General features: G+C 41.1%; 1 protein-coding gene across 1 annotated transcript in view; it reads right to left on the minus strand.

Annotated features, from left to right (window-relative positions):
* The window catches only part of TMEM132C (transmembrane protein 132C), a 923542-nt gene that overhangs the window by 99336 nt on the left and 799466 nt on the right, over nucleotides 1-24740 (minus strand). The window contains exon 5 of the mRNA XM_075322405.1: nucleotides 12512-12655. Coding sequence (XP_075178520.1) covers nucleotides 12512-12655 — 144 coding nt within the window. The remainder of the gene's footprint in view (nucleotides 1-12511; nucleotides 12656-24740) is intronic.

Here is a 24740-nt window from a genome sequence, read left to right on the forward strand (position 1 = left end):
ATTTTACTCTGCACATTCGCTTGGATTCTTTAATAGGTATGTGGAATCCTCGATGGCCATTTAGGAAGTGACGGTCCAAGTCGTCATCTAAGTAATCCAGTTAGGGTTATTTCAGTATGTGCCAGGGCCTTTAGGGACTGCACAGCTGTGATCTTTAGTCTATATAAGAACCAGGCAGGTCAGGAGTAGTAGTTTTAAGTAAGACTTTATTTTTTGTTATGTACCACGCATGCACTTTAGTGGGCATAACACTTACCACATGACTTAGGATAAGAAGTAAAACCACTGGGCTGAGTCATACCATATGACTTAGGATAAGAAGCCAAATTATTGGTCTGAGCCTTACCACATGATTTAGGATAAGAAACCAAACCACTGGTCTGAGCCTTACCACATGATAGGATAAAATGCCACACTATTGGTCCAAGCCTTACAACATGACTTAGGATAAGAAGCCAAAGCACAACCACTGGTTCTAACCTTACTATATGACGTAGGATAAGAAACCAATCCACTTTTTCAAACCTTACCATATGGCGTAGGATAAGAAGCCAATCCACTGGTCCGAGCTTTACCACATGACTTTGGATAAGAAGCCAAACCACTGGTATAAGCCTTACAACATGACTTAGGATAAAATGCCAAACCATTGGTCCAAGCCTTACCACATGACATGATAAGAAGCCACAGCAGTGGTCCCAGCCTTACCACATGACTTAAGCGGGCATTACACGCTACGATATCGTTAATGATTTACCGTCGGGGTCACGTTGTTTGTGACGCACATCCGGCATCATTAACGATATCACAGTGTGTGACACTTATGAGCGACCTTAAACGATCACAAAAACGGCCAAAATCGTTTGCCGCGGAGAGGTCGTCCTAAAACAAAAAATCGTTCTCTTCTAATTAGTGATGTTGTTCCTCGTTCCTGCGGCAGCACACATGGCTATGTGTGACACCGCAGGAGCGACAAACATCTCCTTACCTGCCTCCACCGTCAATGTGGAAGGAAGGAGGTGAGCGGGAAGTTACCTCCCGCTCATCTCTGTCACTCCGCTTCTATTGGATGGCTGCCATGTGACGTCGCTGTGACGCCGCACGATCTGCCCCCTTAGAAAGGAGGCAGTTCGCCAGCCAGAGCGACGTTGCAGGGCTGGTAAGTCCGTGTGACGGGGGTAAGCGAGGTTGTGCACGATGGGCAGCGATTTGCCCGTGTCGCACAACCGACGGGGGCGGGTACGATTGCTTGTGATCTCGCTAGCGAGATCAGAGCGTGTAAAGCCCGCTTTAGGATAATAAGCCTAACGATTAATCTGAATCTTACCATATGACTTAGGATAAGAAGTCAAACCATTGGTCTGAGCCTTATGACCTGACTTAGGATAAGAAGCCATACCACTGGTTCTAGCCTTACCACATGACTTCGGATAACAAGCTAAACCATTGGTTGGAGCCTTACCACCTGGCAAGATAAAATGCCAAACCATTGGTCCAAGCCTTACACATGACTTAGGATAAGAAGCCAAACCACTTGTCTGAGCCTTACCCTATGACAGGATAAAATGCCAAACCATTTGTCCACATGACTTAAGATAAAAGAATAAACTACTGGTTTGACCGTTAGTCATGTAGTAACGCTTATTAAAGGGCTCATAATGACTTTTAGGATTGCTACCCCAATACTGTAGGTGGAACTAGAGATCAAGTCTTCTTCCTCTCTGAAGAGGTTAATTGCATACATTAGTTATTTATAGTGGTTCATGCTGTCTGAGAAATTTAGAACAACTTTAGACTATGTTTAGACAATCTACCAATTGACATTTTATTTTTTTATTATTAAATAGCACAAAAGAATGGGTTTGATGATACGTAAAATGATCCTCCACTGAATAATGACAAGAAACCATGCACCAGGCCAAGTGCAATACAACTATGTCTGTTTGGAATCTAGAAACAGGTAAAAGAAAAAAAAATTCACATGAATTGTTTAATAAGGAAAAACAACTGGGAGTCTGTCATGTCCACTGATACGACTAAAGCATTTGTCATGGGACTGTTGAGAAATCACACTGTAAAATTACATGCATTTTACAAAACACTGCATTTGGTTTATGGCAGCACATTTATGGGGAGATTGAGACGTTGGGAATGAGCGACATTTATCTTTCTCATCTGTTCTCTGTCATGCAGAATGAAGCTGAGATTGATTTAAACGGAATCTGCCTTGGGATTTTTTAAGAATCATTAAATATATGGCTGTGTCAGATTGCTCGAAAATAGTAGGATTTCTATAGAAATTTAGTGCTGTATTATGACGGCCGGACACAGCAAGACTTCAGTGAATCTCAGTGGTCCATATATGATGGGAATTGCCTTTTTTATACCAACTGATAGCAACATTTAAGCTGAAAAGATATTTTAGAAAAAAACATTAGGATTTAAGGGTACTTTACACGCTGCGACATCGCTAGCGATCTCATTAGCGATGTGAAATTCTAGAGCGCAAGTGCGATCTTTCGAGATCGCACATAGGTTATTTTACGCATGTGCGGTCTCGAAAGATCGCACTTGCTATCTAGAATTTCACATCGCTAATGAGATCGCTAGCGATGTCGCAGCGTGTAAAGTCCCCTTAAATCCTAAGGTATAGATATCACCAGATTGGTTTATATGGCTGTGGCTCTAGTGTACCTTACCAAGTTACTATATCTGTACAAACGTATAAAAGCTTTTAGAGAGCATATAACAAATATATGTAATTTGGAGAATTGAGCGTTATCATGTTAACCTTTTTTTGAGTTATATTGAGCTGTGTGTACAATGTTATCTGATTTATTTTTTTTGTAAAATATGCTGTTCACATTTTGAGACATACATTCAATGTATATATGGGCTAGCCATAACATCTTTTGCCTTTACATATGTATATTTCTACCTTTGAATTAGATTTGTAACCAAAAAATACCATGCCGGATTTTTTTGAGGGTTCCCTAGTCATTATTCTGTGGTATACACAGTAGTTTTATTATTGAGCTGTAGGTTGTTAAATATATTCAGAACAACAGGCAACTGGATGTGAATAGAGCCAGAGAGGATCAATTTAGCTGTAAGATAGCTGTCGGACATGTAGTCAATGGGAGGTATGACACCCATAGGTGTGGTACATGGGTTGAAATGGAGACTGTTTGTCTCACACTTGCACTGTGCGGAGGTTACTACACCTCCAGTGGGACACCTGTGTCATGGTACTATGTCTTATCCTGAGCGGGCAATCCCTCAGTTAAAGGGAATCTGTCAGCAAGTTTTTGCTACTTCATCTGACAGCACCATAATGTAGGCAAGGAGATTCTGAATTCAACAGTATCTCACAATAAAGCCATTCTTAAAGAATAAAAGAATTAAGATTTAGGAAACTGCAGGGCTGACATAACTGCCCCTGGTGAAAGTAGAAACATTCTAGCTTATTGTGAGTCACTGTGCTGCAGGGCTAGGAGTGCTCGTGATCCGCCAGGTAGGCCGAGCTGCAGTCAATAGTAATCGAAAGGGAGGTTGGATCCAGCATCAAAAAATCCACCGATTAAAATATTCAAGTTTATTAGATAAACATATAAAAAGAGCAGAAGGATGGGGCAAAGTGCATGAAACACCTTACGCGTTTCGAACGGTAATTAAAAGCAGTCCTTTGACCTATGACTAAGGACTGCTTTTAATTACCCTCCGAAATGCGTAAGGTGTTTCATGCACTTTGCCCCATCCTTCTGCTCTTTTTATGTTTTTCTAATAAACTTGAATATTTTAATCGGTGGATTTTTTTGATGCTGGATCCAACCTCCCTTTTGATTACTATAACTGCCCCTGGCCACACCAAGCTCTAAATAGAGATTGTGCAGTGACTGTGAAGTGTCAATCACAGCAAAAGGTGTGTGCGTCTGCTGTGCACATGAATTTCTAGTCCTATAATGGTAATAACAGGGTAATAAACCCTTGAGTTTACATAAACAATTGCACATACACTGACATAAGAAGCACATTTGATTTTTGTTTTCTTACAGCATTCTCTCCTCAACTTACATAGCAAAAACCTGCTGACAGATTCCCTTTAAACAGACTGTTTATATCTTGTGTTTGAACCTATATGCCGGAGAAAGACTTTATTTATGTTTTCTGGAGAGTGGTTTATGCAGACTGAAAAATAAGCCTGCTGGACCTGCTGCTAAAATTGTCAACCATTCCTCTTTAACGTATGTGTAAGTAGCTTTCTTAAAAAAAAAAAGAGTCTGAAAATATAACAGCCCTGATGCAACAAATCTTCACTAAACCCAAACAAAATGTAACTCCAAATGGAAAAAAATTAGCTATTATGCAACCAGTTTCAATCAACTCCTTTAACAGCTCTACTGCTTCTTTCTCTCCCAAACACCATGCTGTAGGACTCTTTAATATGGCCAGTTGATGATCCTTTAGAAGCTGCTTTCAACTGCTGCCCAGCTAAGATCCTATCTCTGCTTGCAAGCAAGAGCAAAGAAGATCATACAATCATTTTAATTCTCTGATTCTTTGCAGATAGCATAAGGATGATGGATGAGCAGCAGCTGAAAGCAGCTCCGAAAAGAGCGAAAACTGGCCATGTGAAACAGCACTATAGTGTGATGTTTGGAAAGGAAGAAAGCAAAATAATGTAAAGAAGTATTTTACGAAAATTCGTAACACTGCAATCACTGGAGGATAAGTAAATAAAAAAGAAAGCTTAGGTACTGCTTAACCCCTTTACTTTTGGGCGATTTTTCATTTTTTTCGTTTTTGTTTTTTCCTCCCCTTTTTTCAAGAGCCGTATTTTAATTTATTTTTCCATTAATATAGCCATATGAGGGCTGTTTTTTGAGAGATGAGTTGTATTATTGAATGGCTCCATTACTTTTACCAGATAGTGTACAGGAAAACTGGAAAAAATTCCAAGTGCATTGAAATTGCAAAAAAAGGGCAATTCCACAATTGTTTTTGGGGTTTTTATTTATGAGGTTTCTGATATGGTAAAACTGACCTGGCCAGTATAGGTACATAGATCCCAAACGTATAGTTATTTTAAGTGGTAAAAAAAAGGAGAAGTTTTTAAATAAGAAAAAATTGTCGTGTTGCCATTTTCCATGACAAGTAACATTTTCATTTTCTAGTATCTGGGGCTCTATGAGGGCCTATTTTTGAGCCCTGAGCTGACATTTTTACAGATCATTTTGGGGTAGATGCAATGGTTTGAGCGCCTCTTATTGCAATTTATTGCAGTGTTGCGGTATCCAAAAAAACAGAATTCTGGCATTTTATTTTTTTTTCTTATTATACCATTTACCAATTAGATTAATTTATTTAATATTGTAATGAATCACTCATTTCTAAATGCAGTGATACCAAACATATGTATTTTTTAAATAGTTTTATTTTTAATGTGGCAAAATGAGATATTTAAACATTTTTTTTCTTTCATATTTTGAAAAATGATTTTCATACTTTTTACTGTATTTACTTGTCTCCTTAGGGGACTTGAAGATATGATCGTCTGATCACCTGTGCTATACACAGCAGTGCCTTAGCACTGCTGTGTATAATAGAAATTATGATCTTCTAAATAGGAGAAACATGATGACAGGAATAGGTGTCATCAGCAGATTTCTGGCTGTCATGCAACCCATCAGCGCCTTGTAGTCATGTCATAGGTGCGCCTGTGGGTATGAGGAATGATGTGCCCCTCCTGCCGGCATGTGTTAAATACTGCTGTCAGACATTGACAGAGGCATTTAACTAGTTAACAGAAGCGGCAGATCTCTGATCCATCCACACCTGTTAAATCAAGTGTCATGTGAGGGGAATAATACGGGCTCGACATGCAAGCCCACATCAAAGGCAGGGACACAACTTTTGACATACGATAAAAGTCGTGAAGGAGGTAAGAGGTGTTAAAGGTGGCAATGCCAGACTAATAATGAAATTTACAATCAGTGAATAACTGGTCTGTGTCTTCCAAGATGTCAACAATTCATGACCACCCAAAATGTTACCACTTCTAGTAAAATCTCCCATTGATGTGATTGTTTTTCGATTTTGGAGACCTAGTAGTGTGTTTGGACAGTTTTGGATGGTTAGGAAATAAATTCCAGGAACTTAAAGGCACAGATATTTATTTTTATAAAATAAAGCAAAATAATAAATGAATTCCTCACAATATCTAGAACCCATTGCAGTCTTCCTTGTGTCTGCTTGATGTTTTTATCATAGTCCCTTTTCACCATGAGTGCCAAACTAACAGACTAAAAGAAATATGTGTACTTTATATACAAGTATTTGTGCGCTCCTCTAAGGGCTACCTATGGGCACATGCTTATTGATATCTGCCTATAGAGAAATGTGGTCCTGATATACAATGTGGTAGGTTCAGTCTAATGCAGAAAGATAGATATACTGTGTTTTTCCAAAAATAATACCTCCCCAAAAATAAGAACTAGCAGGGATTTTCAGCATTTTCGGAGCAAGGCTTAAATATAAGCCCTACCCCAAGAATAAGCCCCAGTCGTGGTTTGATAATGAAGTTTCCATGCAGCTAAAAAAGCTAAAAAATTGCGAAGGACACTTATAGACAGCAGACACCCCGCAATCATTCTCACCAGACGCCAAGCGTGAGGACCTACAGTAGATCGCACACCTGCACACATCAGATCACACACATAATCACACATCAGATCGCGCACCCACACTCACCACATCCAGCAATACCAATTTTTCTGAGACACAGTGCACTGGAGAGCAAGGACCTGTGGCTGCAGATGGAATGTTTACAGGACCTGTGATACGTAACTGCGTAACACCCTCTCATCTTTCCCTGCGACCTGAGGCATTCTGTACTGACGGAAGTGGTGAGTGACTAGTGAGTGTGTGTGTGTGTGTGTGGGATCTGATCGGTGATTGTGTGTGTGATCTGATGTGTGTGTGATGGCCTGAAGCAGGGGAGGACCACGTGCAACATACCAGTTGGAAGGGCCCACTGGAGATCACAGGGAGGACCTAGGAGCACAAACGGCTGGGATCTGGTAAGTATGAGTCTCCTGGGAAAGGGGGTATGCTTGTTTGGGGGGGGTTAAACTTACCCCCAACCATGTTTCTCCAAGAATAAGACCTACTCCAAAAATAAGCTTTTTGGGGGGCAAAAAGTAGTATAAGATGGTGTTTTATTTTTGGAAAAACACGGTAGCACATAAGTACAGTAGATATAGAAAGATAAGTAAGCACATATATAGTTTTGAGTCAACTGATGGAGAAATGTCTTAGATAGGGTAATTACTGAAATAGGTAGTAACAATGTGATTATCTATTCTAAGCTTAAACTGTCATGTAGACTACTCTGAGGATCAATAACATAATAAATATAATAAATGATGAATGTATAAAAAAAGCGAGGTGGGTGATGCCTACGCTGTAAGCCACATATTCTGATAATACACTCTGCTCTACTTCCTGACTTCATTATAGAACATTTGTTCACGTACCCTTCTTGACTAACCTTCACTGGGTCATTTGATTTTCTACAAGTGGTATTGTATTTCAACCCCTTTTTAATCATACGATTGGAAGACTGGAGCTGCATCAAATGCATTGAGATTATTACAAACAACCTTTGTGCCCTGAGCCAAGGATGTACTGGGCAGCACTCACGTATTTATCATGCAGGCTCCATGATTAATGTTACTGAGATCTACCTGAAATAAATGCTTTATTGAAGACCAGCTAATCCTTTGAGGCCCCCAGGAAAATAATATATTTATACTGTGGGCTAATTATAAATATATGCATGGATGATATCTGCGCCAGTCTAACGATAAAGGATGCAAGTAACATCACACAAAAATATCCCATATATCAGAATAACAAATTCAATCATTCAAAGTGAACTCACCATATTTGTAAGGATATTGCACTGGTTTTGTTTTTGTATTTGCGAAAAATTTTAATAAAAACAGATAATTATAAAAATATTTCACAGAAAACATAATCCAACATGTGAATAGTGTGTATGTACATAATAGGAATTTTAATTCTTTATTAATGTTAGGATCTGTTCAAAATTAATTTTCATGAGTGGTTTTTCGGCTTGGATCCTCTCAAAAACATTTTTCAAAAACAGCTTTAAAAATTCTCAGAATTCTTTGCCAAGTAATTTCTATGAGAAATCCATTTGGTTTTCATATGAGGAATTGTTTTTCTGAAAAGTTTTGGAAAATTGCGTGGTGGAAAATAGAAAGTAAATGTCACTTTCTTTGATGAGAATCCTGAAGGAAACCTCTTTGAAGATTGTACAATCAAAAGACTGTAAGGGGGGCTTTACACATTGCGACATCGCTACCGATATATCGTCGGGGTCACGTCGTTAGTGACGCACATCCAGCGCCGGTAGCGACATCACAACGTGTAAATCCTAGGTGCGACGAAAAGCAAGCACAGAAGCGTACAATATCGCTGATCTGTGTAACATCGTTCATTTCCATAATGTCGGTTCGACCGCAGGTACGATGTTGTTTGTCAATCCTGCAGCTCCACACATCGCTGTGTAAACCCACAGGAGCGACAAACATCTCCTTACCTGCGTCCCGACGGCAATGCGGAAGGGAGAAGGTGGGCGGGATGTTATGTCCCGCTCATCTCCGCCCCTCCGCTTATATTGTCCGGCCGATTAGTGACGTCGCAGTGACGCCGAACGCACCTCCCCCTTGAAGGAGGGATTGTTGAGCGGTCACAGCGACGTCGCCGACCAGGTATGTGCGTGTGAAGCTGCCGTAGCGATAATGTTCGCTACGGCAGCAATCACCACATATCGCATGTGCGACGGGGGCGGGTGCTATCACGCTGGACATCGCTAGCGATTGCTAGCGATGTCGCAACATGTAAAGCCCGCCTAAGAGTTTTTTAAGAGATTTTTTTTACCTCAAGTGATAATTGCAGCCTTTAGATAGGAGAAGTTTGGAGAAGTTTCCTTCAGGATCCACTTCTCATATGAAATGGATTTCCGATAACAATGAATTGGAAGAGTTTTCCAAGGGTTTTTGTTGCAGTTTAGTGGTTGATTTTTTAAGAGGATCTGGTCCAAAAAATCCTTAAGAAAAACTATAGATGCACTTATTCTGAGGCAAGGAAAAGCGATCCAGCTTCACAAGTAAGAATACTTTATTGTAGATAAATTAAAAGTCCAAGAAGGATTACAAAGATACAATCAGTTAAGGTCCATGGCACTCCTGATGCGTTTCTGATGTGTGAACACCCTTAATCATGATGCAAAAGAACACTGTTTTGGCATCATGATTAAGGGTGTTCATACACTAGAAACGCGTTGAGAGTGCCATGGACATTAACTGATTTTATCTTTGTAATCCTTCTTGAGACTTTTAATTTATCTACAATAAAGGAACTTTTCTCATGAAGCTGGATCACATCTCCTTAACTCTAGATTATACGTCTCAACAAAGATGACTCTGTGTTCCAAGTACCCTGGAATATGTGTCCAGAATGGGATTATTACAAATGTTCTAATATACCTTTACTTCCAAATGGGCCCTTATCTATAGTCTTGGTTCTTCTCAGGTATGCCGGCTTTCATTTCAGCCGTGTGAAAGTGTCAGAAAATCATCAGAGCTGTGTGTGAAGTGGGCTGACTTATTTTATCAGCTAATTCAAGCCCTCTTCTCTGTATGCATGGACTATGACAGAGAAAAAAGCAGGCTTAATTACTGAAATGAGCAGTCGGCCAGCCATATTCACACTCGGGTAAAAAAAAAAGGATCTGTCTTACAACCTGGTGGTCTCTTTTCCTGGGGGGGTGGCAGCGGTGGTGGAGCGGGGTCACAGGAGGCAGGGGCAGTGGTGGAGCAGGTTGATGCTGTGGGCGGTGGGTGTCCCAGGTGTGGTGAGGAAGGAAACTTCCAGAAACTGTCGGTGGTGCGGGCTTCAAAGAAATGGCACCCGGAGCCGGCGCATGTGCAGATTGAGCTATCGGCTCAATGACAAGCTGAAATCTCGTCTGCGCATGAAACACCTCAGAGCACCATTTTCCTTAAGTCCGCTACTGGGAGAGCAATGGGCCAGAGGTGGCAAGTGTGCAGATAAGATCTTGAGCCGAGAGCTCAATCAGTGCAACTGCTGCCTCTGGGCGCTATTTGCACCAAGCACAGCTGATATTTTCAGGATGCCCCTGCTTTACCACCCACTTGCCGGGCTAGCCCCAGCACAGCCCATCGGACTGGCTCCAGCACAGCCCGCAACACCGGCCACAGCACAGCCCGCTTCATAGGCCCCAGCACAGCCTGCCGCACCGGCCCCAGCACAGCCCGCCTCACAGGCCCCAGCACAGCCCTCCTCACAGGCTCCAGCACAGCCCACCTCACAGTGCCTGCCTCCTGTGACCCCTCTCCACCACCTCCCAGTAGGGTGCATTCGGATTATAAGACACACACCCTCATTTTCCTCCTAATTTTTTGGAGGAAAAGTGAGTGTTGTAATCCTAAAAATATGGTACATCACAAGCGGTTAAAGAATTATAAGGAGCTCTTGAAAATAAACTTTATTTCTTGTACAATCTAAAGTGGGCTTTACACGCAACGACATCGCTAACGAGATGTCGTTGGGGTCACGGAATTCATGACGCACATCCGGCCTTGTTAGCGGTGTCGTTGCGTGTGAAACGCAGGAACGACCGTTAACAATCAAAATTACTTACCTAATCGTTGATCGTTGACACGTCGTTCCTTTCCCGAATATTGTTGCTGTTGCAGGATGCAGGTTGTTCATCGTTCCTGCGGCAGCCCACATCGCTATGTGTGACACCGCAGGAACGAGGAACATCATCGTACATGCAGCCGCCCGCAATGAGGAAGGAAGGAGGTGGGCGGGATGTTCGGCCCGCTCATCTCTGCCCCTCCGATTATATTGGGCGGCCGCTAAGTGACACCGCTGTGATGCCGAACGAACCTCCCCCTTAGAAAGAAGGTGGTTCGCTGGCCACAGTGACGTCGCTAGGCAGGTATGTGTGACGGGTGTTAGTGATGTTGTGCGCCACAGGCAGCGATTTGCCCATGACGCACAACCATCGAGGGCGGTTGCTTTCACCAGCGACATCGCTAGCTAGTGTGTAAAGCCTGCTTAAGGCTCTGTGCCCACGTGTGCGTATTGCATGCAGTTATGCTGCGTATTGCACTGCAGCATAACTGTATGCGTCCTGCGTCCCCAGCACAATCTATGAAGATTGTGCATAATCTATGTGCACGTTGCGTTTTAGAATGCAGCGATTTGCATGCTGCCAAATTGCTGTGTTCTAAAAAGCAACATGTCACTTATTCCGTGCGCTTTGGATGCAGGTCTCGCTCTGTCTATGGTGGGGGGGGCTGCATCCAGAGCGCATGAAATCAGCTTTTCACTGCATTCATTCCGCAGTGTTTCTGCAGCGATTTGAAGAGCACATGTGCTGTTCAAATCGCTGCAGAAATTTCTGCAGGGACACAACGCAACGTGGGCACATAGCCTTAGGCTACATGTGCACGTGACATCTTTTTGTGTTCACAAATTGCAGCCAGAACTGCAGCCAAACATGCAGTCAAAACTGCAGCCAAACACTGCATGTTGTCAGAGAGAGCCTGGAAATGTCACAAAAAATGCTTCTAATTGTAGGTGCATTTTTGCTGCGTTTTCTGTGCGTTTTCGGTGCATTTTTGGTGCGTTTTTGGTGCGTTTTTCACAACATGCATTTTTGCTGTGTTTTTGTGACAAATGTTGACAAAAATGCAAGAAGAATGAACATGCTGCATTTTTTTTGTCACAAACTTTTGACAAATAAAATGCTGACAAATAAACTGCAAGGTGTGCATAGCAAATCTGACTTGTTATAGACTTTGCTTGGAAGTTAAATGTCAGAAAGTTCTGACAACAAAACTGCAGCCAAAAACGCAGCAAAAACGCAGCAAAAAAACGCAGCATGCGCATGTAGGCTAAGGGTATACACATTTCCAAAATACTTTCTGCATTCATTCCTTATGATTTTCAAACTCTTTGCTATATTGTTTATTAAAAAGGTGTCAACTAAAATTCACTTTCTGACTCATTAGCCAACCCCCGATTTTTAGGAGTTGCGATATCACATACTATAGCTGTGTTGACATTTGATGGCTATCATTTACTGTACACCCATGGTTTAATCACATTTTATTAGTATACTACATCACAGGGAAAAAAAATATGTAGGAAGGGTTGTAATTCCTAATTAAAAACATCCCAGCTCACAAATGCTTTAAAAAAGATTTATCTAAACTGGAGCACCATACGAAGCAATGGAAATTGTGTTCTCCCATGGTGTGTGAATCCAATCCACATCTTTTCAACCGTCGAAATGTTGGAAAAAAGTGCAAGGTTCCTCTAAAATACAGTGTTCTTGTAAACCACAATAGGTTTTATTGTGAATAATAAAAGCTACAATTACACTTACTTTTACTACATCCTCATCTGAGGACTTGCATTCCACCAGCTCCGAAATGTCAGCTACAGACCCATTTTCTTCAACTGAAACCACCTTCACTGGCACTGCAACTGTCTTTCCTGTTAGGATGGCAGTATTCAAAATCTCGGTGTCCTGCATAGAAATAAAAATGATTGTGTTATACAAGTAAGTTGATTTGTCTTAGATGAAGAGGGTGGAGGAAAATGTACTTTGGAAATTGTATCAATTGGTTCCTTCAATCCAAATCCAATATGATTACTATTATTGTCCATAACAAATTCCTTTTATATAGAGTGCCTTACCTCAATCGAACTTTATAAATGTGACCCTCATATAATAAAAGTTGTGAAAAATAATATCAGAGTGTGCTCACCCTCCGGGGTCTAGTGCCAGCTCTCTGCTGCTGCTGTTTCAGTATTTTGGATGCAGCAGTGACAGTGACATTACCAGAGCTGCTTAGTTAAGTGATTGGCTGCAGCGATGACTTGATGACATGAAGTCACCACTGCAGCCAAAATACTGAGACAGAAGCCGTGGTTGAGAGCTGGTGCTAAACACAAAGAGGGTGAGTATTTTCTGATTTTGTTCTTTTACAATGATTCTATCATTTGGGGAATACTTTTTAAAAATGAAAAAGCACCCATCAATCAACACTATATATAACACAATATAAACCTTTAAAGAGAACAATTCATCAGTTTTAGCATGGTAATTTCTTTTCTCTACTGTGTAGATATTAGCTTGTGAAGTTTAGATTATACTTTATGGTAAACCCAACTAGGTATTACTAGAGATTTTTTGGTGGGACTTGGGCTTCTTTTTCTAAATGACATTTAGCAAAAGTAAGCAGGCAGGAACATAGAAGTAAAAAAGAACACACATCCCAAATTAGCTTGAAGCAGATTTTCTCTTGTGTAAGACATGTAATGACAGACAGACTTCTTTCCTCACTGATCTCATTGCAGAGTTGTATGCAATGACAAAATGCTGGAGGAGAAAAGAGATGAGTGTGATTAATAATACTTTTTCAGCTTTCATTTCACTGCAGTCAGTGTGGGAAAAGAGGATACAGCAGAGCTTGCAACACTGTGAAAGAGGAGCCGCAGCTGCAAAAGTTTTGTAATGGAACAAAACTCAGCTCTGTTGTATTCACCCCACCCACACTGATTGCTGTGAGATAAAAGCTGGAGAAGTGTTAGAAGCCAAAATAAACTCTGCTCTATTCCCGCTACATTATAAATTACTCTACAGGAAAAACAGTGAGGGAAATAGGGCTGTCTGTCATTACATGTCCCATAAAGTAGAAAACCTTCTGTAATCTATTGTGAGGGCAATTATAGCTCTTGGAAAAAAGGGAGGAAAAACAAAAACGAAAAACAGAAAATTGCTCGGGTGTAAAAGGGTTAATTCCTGCAGTAACATTGAAAATGAATGGCGCTGAGGTCAAAGAGGCTCAGATGAGATCCATTGAAGACACGGACAATTCTCACAATCACTGGTGTTCCAACCATTGGGATACAGATGGGGGATAACTTATTTTGGGAATAACCCTTTCACCGATACACCAATGTTGTCTTGACATCTATGCTTGAATATCTCCCTTAAATTGAGGGTTATTATGGGTGTTATTGTTTCATCTCTTTGTGACTGTGCTAACAGTAACACCATTCAAACAAAACTGTAAACACATCTATTATAACTAACTCTATTCACAAAATGCCTGTCTTTTTTTTAGATAAATATATAGGTAGAACATGGATAAAACAAGATCTAAGGTCAGTTATAGTCAAATATTTTCGCAGCATGATTTTTTCCCTACAAAACACTTCTTATCCTCATTCAAGTGAAGATACACAAATATTTTGACAAAAATTCCAATCAGCATTTAAAAGCAGGTCTAGTAGTTGGATGCCTTGACAATGTTTCCTTATATGCAGAACGCATGCGTGCTGGAAAACATCTAAAGTAGATGTAAAACATTTAACTTTGTGGTATTGGTAAGGTCAGTTACAATCAAATATCTACTCAAATCAAAGATGAAAGCTTTTTATTTTGTTCCATTCAATACATTTTGAAAAGTTCCATTAGACAGGTTCATACGAAGATGCGTAAACAAACATTTCAGTAATGCCAAGTTTCTTGAAAAGCAAATATTTTTTGAATAGATTGTTAATATTTATTCAAGGACAGTTTTAGTGTGAGATATACCATCAATTTACTGAGATGCAGAAAAAAACAATAAATTATACAATAGAAATGATAGCTGACAAGTACTTTATACTGAAAAGATTTCTGAAACTGCATCAATTATAAGCAAATATTCCCATTTTATATAACATTCATTGTATACATTGCTATAAACATGCACTTTGCCTTCTGGATACTTATGAAGGGTGGTAAGGAGTACAGATTTTTTTTTTATAAAAATACAAAGTGACTAATGATGAATGAACCTATCAAAATTTAAATTCAGCAATTCGCTCAATTTTGGTCAAGAAATTCCATTCACAATGAAATTCTTCTCTTAACCCCCCTCAGAAATTATACTCACCCATCACGCTCCTTTCCTGCAGTTAAGCCCTGTTCCGATGCAGTTGTATTCTTTGGTCTAGTCACCAGTGTGATCTTCATGGGCTGTCTTCAGAGTCTCCCACACCAAGCACCTTCAGCATCTCCTACACTGATTGGGCCATGGTGAATATACAGTTTTATTTTTTTTTTTAACCTCTCCTCAGATTTCTGGAAGTCTAAAAAATGGAAGCAGGCATCCCTAATTTTGCTGGCTTTGAGTAAACAGAATCCCAATAAAAATCATATTTCAGCTAATCCAAATATTAGTTAAATTTTAGTCAAGGTCATTTTACCTATTAGACTAATAGAGAATATTCAGACCTGCTGATTTCCATGACACTCAATTCAATGTGAAATTTTAATAATAGGTGAAAGAGTAAATAAACAAAGATATACAGACAAATAGCCTCCCTAGGGTTAACATGACAATGCTCTATTTCTGGAACTGAAAGTATTTTGTTACTGGACAGAATTTGATATTTTGTTATGAAATGCATAGAAATTGTATTAATAGTAGCGATGAGCCACCCCTCTAGTGTTCGAGTTCGGTTCGTCGAACGGCGGGTTTGTTCGTCGAACGTTCGATGAACACCTTCGAACCCCATTGAAAACAATGGTAGGCAAACACAAACACATACAAACACATTATACATATACTCATACAGTTAAAGGGAACCTGTCAGCAGAAATTTTGCTTTAAACCTAAAAGTTTCCCCTTCTGCAGCTCCTGGGCTGCATTCTAGCAAGGTTCCTATAGTTTTTGTGCCCCCTTTTAGACCAAATTAAATACTTTAAAAAGTTGTACCTTTTGGTATGCAAATCTTCTAAATTATCCATGGGGGTGGGCTGTCTGGTGTCCGTTACTGTCCCTCCTGCCGATTTACACCATCCCCCAACGCTCCATTTCATACTTCAGGACACTGCCCAGTGCGCCCGTGGTCCCGCGCATGCACCGTGCGACTGTACCGGGACTGTGCACTGTGTGCACAGTATGACCACTGGTGACGTGTTGCGCAGGCACGAGATTATGGGCGGCACTGTGATTGTCATCAGCAAGTGCCCGCCCATAATCTTGTGCCCGCCCTTTCCCCTCTGCCTCCAGCATTCTGCACAAGCGCTGGCCAGATGACCCGACGTCACCTCTTTCCCATCTAGCCCTGGAGCAGGAAATAGATGGGAGGAGCGGAGCACGACACCACTGGTTATGAGAGGTGATGTCGGGTCTTCTGGCCAGCGCTTGCGCAGAACTCTGGAGGCAGAAGATTTGCATACCAAAAGGTACAACTTTATAAAGTATTTAATTTGGTCTAAAAGGGGGCACAAAAACGATACGAACCTTGCTAGAATGCAGCCCAGGAGCTGCAGAAGGGAAAACTTTTAGGTTTAGAGCAAAATTTCTGCTGACAGGTTCCCTTTAATAATAAACATTGCCATTATACTTACAGGTCCCGCGATGCGTCCTGCAGACTCTGTTTCCCGCCGCTTCTCCTTTCGATCATTGCTGTGTCCTCCCGGTAACCAGCACTGATGATAGGACCTTTTCGTGATCTCATAGCATGTGACCAGTCACGTGTGTATTATCTCATTGGCTAAAGACTGGTCACATAGCTATGACATCATGCTAGGTCCTGTCAGTGCATGTCGCCAGTATGCGGTGCTCGCCCGAGCATCTCCGTACTCAGTATACTCGGCGAGTAACGGCGAGATACTTGGGCACATGCTTGGCTCTCCGTCCCTACATGTCGGTGCTCTTCACAGAGTCAGCCCACATGCAGGAACTGGATGTCGCAGCCAGTACATAGCGGCGCTGGGAATCAGGTGATCGGAAATCACCGTTGCTATAGTAACCCGCCTGTCAGGTTACTATTGCAACTATGGCAGCGGTGACGTCACCGCTTATCAACCCGCAGCCTCTGCTTACTTATTGAGTAATTAGGCTGCATGGGAGAAGCAGCGTCTTCCTCCCATGCAGTGCTGTCTGATGTAGCAGAGCTGCATGGGTTGAAGGAGAAAGAAGACAGAAGACCAGGATCGTGGAGGGGTGAGAGGGAGTAATAAACATGGAGTCTCTAAGTGTGTCTGTGTATTTATTTCTATTAAAGTATTTTTTCTCTGTGTGGTGTCTTTTTTTAACCCTTTATTGGAGATTCTTAATGGCAGGGTCAAACTTGCCTGACATTAAGAATCACTGGCTTAATGCTAACTAGTAAAACAAAGCTACTATTAACCCCTTTATTACCCAGCGAGCCAACCGGCATCAGGGCCGCTGTAAGAGTTGGATACAGCGCCAGATGATGGCGCTTCTATGAAAGCGCCATTTTCTGGGGCGGCAGCGGACTGCAATTCACAGCGGAGGGGCTCAAAAAGCTTGGACCAACCTGTTCTGCGGATTCCAATCCCCAGCTGCCTAGTTGTACCTGTCTGGACACAAAAATGGGGCGAAGCCCATGTCATTTTTTTTTAAATTCTTTTAATTAAAAAAAGGGCTTCCCTATATTTTTAGTTGCCAGCCGGGTACAAATAGGCAGCTGTACCTGGCTAGCATACAAAAATATGGCGAAGCTCACGTCATTTTTTTTTTTTTTTAGTTTTTTGGCAAAAAACTTAAAAAAAATAAGAAATGCTTCCCTGGATTTTCCATTGCCAGTGAAGGTAACACCAGGCAGTGGGAGTTAGCATCCAGTAGCTGCTTGGATTACCCTTAGCTACCAATACAAAAAATGTAGCGGGAGCCCACGTATTTTTTTTTTAATTATTTATTTAAATAACTAAAAAAATGGGCTTCCCTGTATTTTGATTGCCTGACATCACAGTACTGTAAAAATAAATCATTAAAAAAAATGACGTAGCGCTCCACTGTATTTTTGATTCTCAGCGCAGATATTATTATTATTATTATTATTATCATTGTTTATTTATAGAGCACCATTGATTCCATGGTGCTGTACATGGGGGGGTTACATACAGAATACATATACACGTTACAATAGACAGACTATCACAGAGGGAAGAGGGCCCTGCCCTTGCGGGCTTACATCCTAAAGGATTTTGGGGAGGAGACAGTAGGTGGGGTGTAGGTTGGGCAGCAGCTCCGCACGGTGGTGGGGCAGCAGCTTCGCACGGTGGTGGGGCGGCAGCTCCGCACGGTGGTGGGGCGGCAGCTCCGCACGGTGGTGGGGCGGCAGCTCCGCACGGTGGTGGGGCGGCAGCTCCGCACGGTGGTGGGGCGGCAGCTCCGCACGGTGGTGGGGCAGTGAGGTCATTGTAGATTATAGGCATTTCTGAACAGATGAGTTTTCAGGGTCCGTTTGAAGTTTGCAAGTGTAGTAGATAGTCTGACGTGTTGAGGCAGTGAGTTCCAGGAGACTGGGGATGCTCGGGAGAAGTCTTGGAGTTGGTTGCATGAGGAGCGAATGAGAGAGGAGGAGAGAAGGAGATCTTGGGAGGACCGGAGGTTACGTTTTGGAGTGTAGCGAGAGATTAGTTCAGAGATATATGGAGGAGACAGATTATGGATAGCTTTGTAGGTCAGGGTTAGTAGTTTGAATTGGATACGATAGGAGATTGGGAGCCAATGGAGGGACTTGCAGAGAGGAGAAGCGGGGTGGTATTGAGGAGAGAGGTGGATTATTCGGGCAGCAGAATTAAGGATGGACTGGAGACGGGCGAGTGTGTTAGCAGGGTTACCTTGGCTGGCAGTCAAAATACAGGGAAGCCCATTATTTTTTTTTATTTAAAAAAATAGTTAAAAAAAAAAAATGCGTGGGCTCCTGCTATATTTTGATCGCCAGTCAGGTAAACTGGGATTCTCGGCAGCCCACAGCCAACCCTGGAAATTGTTTCTTAGCGCCATTTCCAGGCACTTTATCCAGCTTGTTTAACAGCCGTGATGGCGGTGGTTCACTGGGTAATAAAGGGGTAATACCAGCTTTGTATTCTCAGATCTTATTAAGCCTGAAATTCATGGTGTCACACCAAAATAGACATGGCCACCATGAATTTTTAGTAAAGATAAAAAAAGAACACACAGAAAAATATTTTTATTAGAAATAAAACACAACACAATTAGTGACAATTATTGAACTAAAGAACCCCCCCACTCCGCTGTAGTCCTGGGTCAAGGGTCCTGCGATGTCCAATCCGGATCCAATATCATCTTATCGGTTTGCTGAAAGGCAAAGTGATCAGATGATCTGTCAGATGTTCAAGGACATGAATCACATGACATATCAGCTGATTGTATTGGCCGGCTGTTTAGTATGCGCGCACTCCCCGCCCATCATCCTGCCCACCTGTCAGTGCCGGCTTCAGCGCTGAGAGATGATGGACTGGAGGATGCAGTGCATATGAAAAGAGGCTAATGAGCAGGCCCACGTGGTTACGGTAGGCACCGCTACAGCCTGCTCATGCCGCCGATGACCCACTCCAACACAGCAATCTCATTCCCCATAGCATACATTTTGACTATAAGACGCACCCCCCACTTTCCCTCAACATTTGGGGGAAAAAAGTGTGTCTTATAGTCTGAAAAATACAGTATGCTTCTGCCCTTGCGCATGACTATTGGTCTGTAACCATTACATTGAAATGTTTTCCACTTTCCCTTCAGATGTATTAACACAACATTCTTTGTAATTTTATGAATTGTGTTATAATGTTTACTTGTCTTTTGATAAATGAATAAATAGTTTTGCATGATATACTCCTGGCTCTCTGTTTTTTGTTAACAATGCCAAATGTGGATGTTAACTATGGATTAGGCACACTGTGGGGTTTAGAAGGGAGAGGCATTTGAATTTTGGAGGCTAGATGTTGCTCAATTTCTTTTTAGGGGAGAGCCAAAGCAATTTCACAGAGCCTTTGTGCTACTAGTAATGTGGAAGCTTCATATATTCCGTTAACAGATGAGTGAAGACTTGTTTTTTTGTGGGTTGAGTTGAATGCTATTTGCAGCTGTTGAGGATAAAGAATTGAGTATCCAAAAATACTTAATTCAGCCATTTCATAGACTCAGTTATATAGTTCAGTAGATGTGAACTAACACACATATTTGTGAATGCTTTTGTTTCTTACTAACATGTATATATGTATATTGCATATTCAGTGTATTTTCCTTAGACACAGTATATACCAGCACATGTAATTGTAAAGATGGCTGCCATTTCCTGTTTTGCACCCAAGACAGATGGACAAAGGAAATTCCTGGAGTCTGGACTGACCAATCCAAGGAGGATGTGTAGATCTCTCTACGTCATGAAGCCCTGCCCTGCGATACTTGATTGGACTAAAACTTTTGTTTACACCCCCTTACTGCTCGGTCTAGAGTTTTTTCAAATAATAAAGATCACTTGGTCAAGAGCCAGTCATGGAGATAGATGTAACTGACTTGCTGTCCAGTTATTTAGTCTCGAAGTGCACTCATGACAATTTATGATTTGAAATAGCAGCCAGATCCCGAGAGATCCTTTGAGTCTCATCATCATCATCGTCATTTTAACCTTGACAGTTGGCGCGCCAAGTGTGGGGCCACCGAGAAGGGTGAGTCAGAGCTTCCATTTTCCGGACGTCTGGGGGTTACTCCACAAGTATCCAGGTGTTGCTCGATATCGAGGACTTGATCACCCTCCGTTGCGCGGTGAGCATCATATACATTGTGTGTGCTGTTTTACCTGTGGTTCGAGAGACACCTGGCGAAAGGGGGTGGTCACTAGTCCGGAGAATGGTAGTGCACCGGAGACCTAACGGTGTGACTGTCACTCGCCGGTGATCTAGAAGGACCCAGCTCCCATAGGGGCTAGGCGTAGGTTTTAAAGGATCCGGCTGTCTGTATTTCTGAGCTGTAAGTAAGGTAGAAATGGGGGGCTTTTTGAGTAGCTGTTGATTTGTATATAGTGTATGGTTAATCAGGCTTGTGATTACTCTGTTTGGTTCTCGGAGAGTTAATTGTCTGTTATTGTTCACGGAGGGAGAGGAAACGGAGGCTAGGGATGCAGCTGCTGTCTTTGTTCTGTGAAAAAGAAGGGAGGTCAGTCCCTCACTGGCTGCTTACATGGGACAGAGAGCGGGAGTTGTATTACGCGCTGTGCCTGCAGTCTCTTACACAAAGAAAGCAGGGGGGGAAGTTAACAATCACCCACTGCCTGCAGTCTTTACATTGAGGGAAAGGAAAAAAAAGGGGTGGGGGCCATATGTCCACCGGCTGCTTGAGACAGAGCAGAGATCAAATTACACAGCTACGTCTCTGCTCTCTTTTAGCTGAGAAGCAAGGGGGGGTCAAGGAGTGAAGAGGCAGAGACCGGTTGTCAAGACAGCGCAGCTCTTTGGAGTGAGGAAAAAGGAGGGGTCAGTGGGCTGACATACAGGAGGTGGCTGCAGCCTTTGTATAGTAAAGCAAACGGAGGAGTTGTAATGATTTGAAAGAAAGACAAGTGTTATTTTGGTTTGGATTAGAGAGAAATTAACTGGTTTATGCATTTTTCAGCATTTTGTAATTGTTGGTTTGTTTTTGGAACAGAGAGATAAGGGAATTGGCGTGTTCCCCAGTGTTTAACACAATCGATTTCTGTGTCTATAGCCGGATAGGAACACGTGGAGAACGGTTTTAGTATCCACGTGTTGGACGCTTTGGATGCGTCCTCTTTTCACGGGAAAGAGGGGGAGGGATTCCGGTGGTGGAGAAAAGTGTTTTGAACCAGCGTATTCCCCTGAGTATTAACTCATGCACTGCTATGTAAGAAGCCGGAAAAATAGGAACGTACGAGGAACGGTATTGTATTCGTACGTTGGACGTCGAAGTGTGTCCTTATTGCATAGTAGGGAAGTGGGAAGAGGGTTAAGTTGGATGTGGCCAATCCAACTAGAGCACTATACTCTCTGTTCAAAAGGAAATGAAATGTGTTGTTTTTTAGTGGGAGCTGATAATTGCAAGAGGTTGTATAAATTGGTGGGTTATGATGGACATGGGTAGTGCAAAGAAAATATGATGAGATTGTGAAGTTATCACTCCTTAGTTTAGTTTCAAAGACTGTCCCCTATCAGGATCCTTTTTCTAAAGAAAAGATGGGAAAGACACGAGCAGCACACCCCCTCCCTTCCCGAGCTGGAATGCACACTGCCCGCACATCTGTAAAGGGGGGCTCACAGCTCCGGGAAAGAAAGAAAAAAAACTGACCAAGTGTTAAATGTTAAAGAGCACGTTTTGATAATTAGGAGATTTGTTGTGGGATTCTTTTTAGCCTAGTGAGAGTATTGAGAGTTTACAAGTACAAAATTTGTTATTTTGAATCCCTTGTTCTGCATAAGACTCATGCATAAATGTAGGCGTTTATAGAATAAGTAGCCTATATGGCAGAGTGTGTAAATGCATAAATGTAGACACTCCCCATATACACCCCTGGTTCACTACAGAGTTTCAGCCCCTCCCATTACACCCAGGGAGTCACAACATGGATGCTACACCCGGAAGTCAGGTGCCTGGAATTTCCTGTGGCGGCCATAATGCTACGCCACTGATGGAAGTACATCTTTTCAGCCACATCTCTCTCAGTGGCTCTTTGTTCAAAGCTCTCCACCCATCCCCGGTGGGAGGTGTTCTCTGGTATATATGATTAACACATTTGAATAAGTATAAATAGTATATTTGTTTACTCAGCTATCCCATAAATGCAAGTCAAAGATAACTAAGTGAAATCTTTATTGAATTGATAAATAATCAGAGATAAGAATGGAATGTGTCTTTCCCTAATAGTGACGTAAGTTTGGTTTAACCCTTAGAGTTCAGGATTTCCCATTTTTAGTTACTGTTTATACCTGAATAAGGTAAATTAGATTTCATGAAATATGCAAATTAGTTTGTGGTTTGTTTTTTAATGGCGATTTATTCAAATAATATATTTTTACTTTGTGACTCTATCACCTTTTCTGTTTTTATGATTATTTCTAAACAATTTATATATTTTTGCAGGTTAGTCGTCCAGTCACAGCTGTCATTTAATCATGTCTCAGTTATTTCTACTATCAAAGGGTTTTCTTTTCTTTATGGATACAGTGTTGTTTATCGTAAGGTTTTAAAATTCCCCAGTAATGTATATTGTTGTAAGATATACGTTATTTTCAGTGTTTGTTCATTTTAGGTTTTAGTATGTAGCTAATTTATTACCTGCTGTTTTATCTTTTCTTTTAGGGAATACCAGTATAAAAACTCTGAATTTTGCCATATTGGTAAATAAACAATTAAACAAGGGGGGAATAAGGTATTAATTATATTCTCCAGTTTCTTCGAGGGCGCAGCAGGCATATTATTTAGGTTTTGAAGTTGACCTTTTTCCCATAGGTTATGTTTATTAGATTACTATGAGGTATATCTGTTAACTGAAATGGGAAAAGTCTTGTCTTATATGTTTATTTGTTTATTTGTTTGTTTATTTATTTAGTATTTTCAGTCATGTGATGTATAGATGACCACTAACTGTATTATGATCAGAGATAAAGTTATAAGAATGATCTAATGTATATTTTTTAGTTTAGCTACTTGTGGTACAGAACATTTTGGATCAGTTTACATTTAACCTGTGCGCTATGATGAGCACTTACATTGGGTTTTCCATCCACATCTCCAAAATACATGATTCAGGTGAAAAACCTGACAGATCCATTCACAAAAGAGTCAGCAGAATTACTCCAGACTTTGTTTAGCCTCTGTTCATTGTTATGCTTCTTTTCAAAGGTGCTCAAAACTGTTGCTTATCACACTTTAGTGCACACCTAAAAAAGATGTAAAAAGATGGACAACTCTGGACCACAGGTCAGATGGGAGTTTTAAGTGATTCCATTTGCCTCATTACAGTAAATTTTCAATTGGGAATTTTGTCTGAATCACATTTTTCAGAGATTTACCCGTAAAGCTCAATGTAAGTGCTTAGCATAGAGCACAGGATAAATGACAGTCATGTGAAGACTTGTTTTGGTGTGATGAGTTGGAGCTTTTATTGGTACATAATATTTTTGATCTTTTTTTAGTCTACTATTCTGAGAGGCAAAAAGAAACAGAAATTAAGATGTTTGGGGTTTTTTTTTTTTTACGCTGTTCACCATACCATAAAATCAATAAGACAGCTTTATTCTTTGGGTCGGTGCAAATACAGCTAAACCCTTTTTTACATATTACATTTTTATCTCATATTTTTTTCTCCGCTTTATGATGAAAAGGCAAAGTTTCTGCTATTGTTTTGTTTATTTTTTGACAGTGTTCACTGAAGTGGTTAACTAATGTTTTATAGATCGAGTTGTGCTAGATGCTGTGATACCAAATATGTGTACTTTTTTATTTATTTCTGTTTTTACATAAATGTACATATTTATTGGTATAATATATATTTTTTCATTTTATTATTCTTAATTTTTTAATTTCTTTTAATATTTTTACTTTTTTTCACTTATTTACTTAGTCTCTTTGTGAGACATTAATTTTTATTAATCTGATCACTGGTATAATGTATTGCAATGCAGTAGCATTGCAATACAGTATACCTGTCAGTTCTGCAATGAAAGAAGCCCTTTAGACCATGCTTCTGGTGTGGTCTAACAGGTTTGCTGTAGCTGGCTGACCCAAAAGTCATCATGATGACTTTTCATTTCAAACTGGAAA

Source organism: Anomaloglossus baeobatrachus, chromosome 1 (assembly GCF_048569485.1).
Source record: "Anomaloglossus baeobatrachus isolate aAnoBae1 chromosome 1, aAnoBae1.hap1, whole genome shotgun sequence".
Classification (NCBI taxonomy): domain Eukaryota; kingdom Metazoa; phylum Chordata; class Amphibia; order Anura; family Aromobatidae; genus Anomaloglossus; species Anomaloglossus baeobatrachus.